This window comes from Mus musculus, chromosome 1, assembly GCF_000001635.26.
Source record: "Mus musculus strain C57BL/6J chromosome 1, GRCm38.p6 C57BL/6J".
NCBI classification, from domain to species: Eukaryota; Metazoa; Chordata; class Mammalia; order Rodentia; family Muridae; genus Mus; species Mus musculus.
The window spans coordinates 170,308,618-170,313,733 of NC_000067.6; the positions used below are offsets into that span (position 1 = coordinate 170,308,618).

General features: G+C 46.6%; 1 protein-coding gene across 1 annotated transcript; it reads left to right on the forward strand.

Moving 5' to 3' along the window:
• The first annotated feature begins 201 nt into the window (after window positions 1-201).
• On the forward strand, window positions 202-3,508 carry Spata46 (spermatogenesis associated 46). Its single transcript, NM_001039593.2, has 2 exons — window positions 202-367; window positions 2,920-3,508. The coding sequence occupies exons 1-2, from the start codon at window positions 265-267 to the stop codon at window positions 3,429-3,431; spliced, it is 615 nt and encodes a 204-aa protein (NP_001034682.1). The 5' UTR covers window positions 202-264; the 3' UTR covers window positions 3,432-3,508.
• Window positions 3,509-5,116: the final 1,608 nt, after the last annotated feature.

Sequence of the window (5,116 nt, forward strand, 5' to 3'; positions counted from 1 at the left end):
CAAGAATTCTATAATGACCACTAATTCTTTGTATACCAATTAAAATGTTTAATTAAAAAAAAACTGAACAACTAGTTAAGTTTTTAAAAGGAAAACAGTCTTTCACACAAGAAATCTATATCCATCTTTCAAACTCCTAACCTAACTGGCTAATGGAATCATGGGTTGTGATGTCAGCTGCATGCAGAATGTTTATTGCCTAGACAACCCGGCCAACCTCTCAGGAGCGGGCGTGTGACCTCCGTTCCCCTGTGTGGTCAGAGCATGGATAACTACTCACTCCTCAGCACTCCCAGACCTCGTATCTCTTCCTCTGCCCTGAGTGCTTTTCCGGACATAATGTCCTCACTTGCCACCAGCTTGCCAGGTAAACGCTCAAGTCGAGGTGGTAGTCTGTCTACATAGAGAGCATGTCCTCTCATTAACTTGGTCTTAAACCGGCAAGTAGTAGGCTGAAGATCATAGGAAGGAACAAAGGTTGATACATGAGGACTTTTCAATGGAAGTGTGAAGTGTAGCTGTCTTTGGATGCTTTTGTGGGATCTTCTTTCTTCTACCCTTCTCTACCCCTTTCTACTCTTTCACCCCCCAACACTAGATAGGAAAGAAAAAAGGATGGAGAGGAAAGAAACAAGAAGAATTTAGATATCCTGACAATAAAGATCACCCCCCCCCCAGGAGCTTGATCCCCCTTATCAGCAGGAAGTAATCTAACAATTACTTTTTGATCCCTGCTGATTAGGGGCACTGAGTTCCCTGGGAGGGGGCAAGTTTGATCTTCATTGTCAGGATATCTAACTTCTTGTTTCTTCTCTGCATGACTGGGACCAACAGCAAATCACAACCTATCTTGCCTCTCAGGGCCCTAGCATTTATACACCCTCTGAAAAGTTCCTAGAATTTCAAATGCCACACAATCACAGAAACTATCTGCGGGTGGCAAAATCACGCCTCGCAGAGCACGAGGTAAATCACGGTCAGCTGTTTTGGACAATCTGAAGCAACCCCAGATCCCATACATGGGGTTAAAATGAAAACATATTCATGCAATATTTCTGTTTTTAAAAAAAGAAACCAAAATTCCAAAATTGTCATTACAATGACCGTGGCTCATTAATGTGAGCATCACCTGGAAGCTGAGAAAAGCAGGTTCTGAGGGCTCCATGGATCCAATGGTTTGGAACAAGATCCTTTAGGGCACTGGTTCTCAACCTTCCTAATGCTTCCTTTAGTACAGTTGCTCATGTTGTGGTGACAACCCCTGCCTCCCTCAGCCAAAAAAAAAATTATTTTTGTTACTACTTCATAAGTGTAATTTTGCTACTGTTAAGAACTGCAATGTAAATATCTGTTTCCAATGGTCTTAGGTGGCACCTGTGACAGGGTTGGGAGATCCCCAAAGGTGTCTTGACCCTTAGTTGAGAACCAGCTCTAGGGATGCCCCCACACACTAGACTTGAGCTGTACTGCTGTGGGCATTCTCCTAAACACCCATTGCCTCAACAGAGAACATTTTAAAATCTACCTCCTAGAAGTCTAGCTATTGCCCTGGGGTTTAAGGCAGATCCACTTTCTCCCAGACCCACCTAGTGGTGGGGATCAAACCCAGAGCCTCATGAATGCTTGGCAAATGCTCTACCACCCAACTAATCCTCAACCCTACATTCCCCAGAAACTTTTCTCATGTGAACTTTTCAACAAGGGCCCCCATGCCCCCTCTGACTGAAGGCTTGAGGTCCTTCAATTGGAAACCTGGCTCCTCACTCCCCAAAGGACCATGCAACATGCCTATGTGGGCTGTGTCCAGAGTCCTGTGAAATTGAAGTCACTCATGATAAGTAGGAGCATCAGGTGAGGGGTGGGTGCCATCTGGGGCAAGTCTTCAGGAATAAGGTTTGAAACCAAGGCTTTTGTCATGTTAGATATGACCTTTCCTGCCACAGCATGCCCTAGCCTAGCTTAAGTCTTACAACCTGGTTTCTAGAGGAAACTTTTTCTGTAGGTCTGAAGAAACTGCCCCATTTGTGACTACCTCGGGGCACCACCTAGAACAGGCCTGCTGGAGTTCAGAGGTCACTGTTTTGCATTAGTTTTGAGACCCCCTAACACACAGAAGATGTGTCTCTAAAAGTCTCTAAAAGTGTGTCTTTGGGGGTCCCCCTAAGAGGAATCCCAATCCTGCTCAGCTTACCACTGTTTCTTCTGTAACTCAGATATTATAAAGACAGTAGTACTGTCAGTCCATGTCAGGCCCTGCCTCCCTAGGACCCAAGCAAATGTTCTCCAGCATCTGGTGCACAGCCGAGTGTCCACAGCATGTGAAGCCTTCTCCTATTCTGGGCAAGGACATGTAAGAAGCTGAAGAGGGGCAGGGGCTGTACTCCTAAGGGGAGGATGTCTACATCTCCACTCCAGATGCTGGCTTTGCAGTTGTGTCTTGTTCAGTAGAAGTTCATAGGAACATGATGGCTTCTGCCTCCTCAGTACTATCTCTCAAGCTCATGTGAACAGTTAGTTTCTGTCTGAGTGATCTATGGAGGGATTAGAATTGCCACTGAGGCTGGAAAAGTGGTTCATTGGTGGCAAAACAACTATTAGATGTCAGATGTCTACCTATTCTTGCCTATCCTTAAAGGAGTCAGAAGTCAAGGTGTCTTTACACAGAGAAGGGTCAGTCTCCTGCCCAGACATCTGATGGCCATTTTCACCAGCAGAAAAAGAATGCAGCAGGAATGTATGTCGTAGGCTGTTTTTCCTATCCCATCAACACCTGCGACCTCTCAGCCATCAGCAAGGCGGAACACAGATCCCCTGAGGTCTTGCCTAATCAATTGCCTACTTGTCTGGTTCTCCTGACTGCCTCCAGCCATTTCTCGTTCCCTTTTTGCTGTCCTTAGCCCCTGTTTTTTTCCTTTGCAGACTTGGGGGACACCCAGAATGGGGAGCAGCTGAGACGGAACTGCACCATCTACCGGCCCTGGTTTTCCCCTTACAGCTACTTCGTATGCACAGACAAAGAGAGCCACCTGGAGGCCTATGGGTTCCCAGAGGTGGACCGAGAAGAGGGCAGAGGGGATAACTGCCTTCTTGAGGACGTGGCTGAAAGTGTCTGCTCATCTTCTTCCTCCCAAGAGAACACATACCCCAGGGAGGCCAACAGGAAATCCAAGCATGGTTTGGATTCTATCACATCCCAGGACATCTTAATGGCTTCCAAGTGGCACCCAGCCCAGCAGAATGGCTACAAGTGTGCATCCTGTTGTCGCATGTACCCCACTCTGCACTCCCTCAAGAGCCACATCAAGGGGGGTTTCAAGGAGGGTTTCAGCTGCAAGGTGTACTACCGAAAGCTCAAAACCCTCTGGGGCAAGGAGCAGAAGGCCCGGACAGGAGATAGGATCTCCTTGGGCAGCTGCCAGGCCTTCAAGTAGTCCTGCTGACATCTCAGGTAAATAGGGATGAAGCCTATTTATGCCTCTAGAGGGGTAACAATAAATTGAAATTAGTCATAGCCTTCTTTTGCTAAGTCTGGTCAGCCTCTATCATCTGCTGCTCCTCTTGGTACCCAGTGAATCTTCATCACTTTCAATCATCGGTTGCTTAGCAACACCAGACCCACCTCTTTGCCTCCCCTTTTCTTTCTCTCTCTCAGGATAAGCATAGTTCTAGAAGTTTAAGAGTATCCTCTAAGTGGCTGTTAAAGCGAGGTGACCAGACTAGCACTGATGGGAACTAATAAGAGACAGAGTTACTACTCAGTCAGAAACTCTGTCTTAAGAGCCTGGCCAGCTTTTGCCCTAACCAGCCTCCAAGCTGACTCTGAAGAAGCTCCTATGTAAACAGCACTGCTCCAGGATGCTGGTCTACAGGTTTAGTCCTTGCCCACACTGAGGACAAAGGGCAGAGAAAGAAACTGAAGGCAGTTTGAAACACATCTTAGATATTAACCATTTGAGGTGTGCTGTCACCACACAATGTACAGTTGGACAGTCCTGACCCTTACTTCATTTCAGGGCAATGCTCTCTGCCAATCTGAATCAGAAAGATGACTTGGTATTTCTTCTCAGGGACTGGGTATCAATCGTCTTTTAGTCTTTGCCTTCCTCAAGAGTGGGGTCAGCATGTGCAGGTTCCTTGTCTTTCCTGTGATGCACAGCCTGACTTTATGGTCTTAGCAGAGATGCTCCTGTTTATCGTTTTGTTATCAAAATATCACGTCTGGTTCTTACGTTTCCCCAGCTCGAGAAACGTTGTACTCACATCCCTACCACTTAACATGCTACGAGAACAACCCCTTTTCTGTGCCCTCTCTGCTTAGCAAGAGTCCAGAGGCTGTCAGATTCAAAAGCTGGAATTTGCAGGTCACAACTAGGTGACCTGCAAAAAAAAAAAAAAAAAAAAAAAAAAAAAAAAAAAAAAAAAAGCAGGTGACAACTCAGAAGCCAGGTGGTATCTAGGCAACCTTGACATCACTCCATGGATACCATTCCCCAAGGGGGAGAGAAGTGACTGGTGAGCCTTACTAGTTAGTACCTACTCTGTTTCTTAACTTACTAGTTAGTACCTACTCTGTTTCTTAACTGGAAGAGCCACTGAAGTCTGGGAAGTGGCTTCTTACATGAGTGACTGTACACATGTGTCCTGGTCCTTTGATATGGTTCCTCAGCAAGTACAGCGAGAAGCACACACAGCAGAGGCCCCTCTTGGTTTCACCACCACCTGGGAACCGGCTCCTAATCCCCTGCCAATCCTATGCTTCTTGCTCAGGGGCCCCTGCATCACATTCTCCAAACAGCCAGAAGGAAAAGCAGTGGCTAGGGGGGACTAGAGCATAGGTTCATTACTATCCAGCTGGTGTCCATTATCTTCTCGCTAGGGACAGAAAGGTGCTTCCCACATTTTTGGGACAGAGCTCCATGTGGTTTCAGCACATAGAAAAGTGTGCCCAGCAGATGCCTGTACCTACCAGCATAGGAGTACAGAGGAGGAAGCACACTAAATACAAACTTTATTGTACCCTGGGGCACTGATAGGTGCTCTCTGCTGAGGCTTTTTACAAGGCTCTCATACATACTCATGAAAGCTGCAATTGGCATTTACCATTCCTGGGTGCAGG

Coding starts and splice junctions, on each gene's coding strand:
- Spata46 (NM_001039593.2), top strand. CDS start 265: ATGGATAACTACTCACTCCTCAGCACTCCCAGACCTCGTATCTCTTCC. Junction 368..2,919: donor ACTTGCCACCAGCTTGCCAG/GTAAACGCTCAA, acceptor TTTCCTTTGCAG/ACTTGGGGGACACCCAGAAT.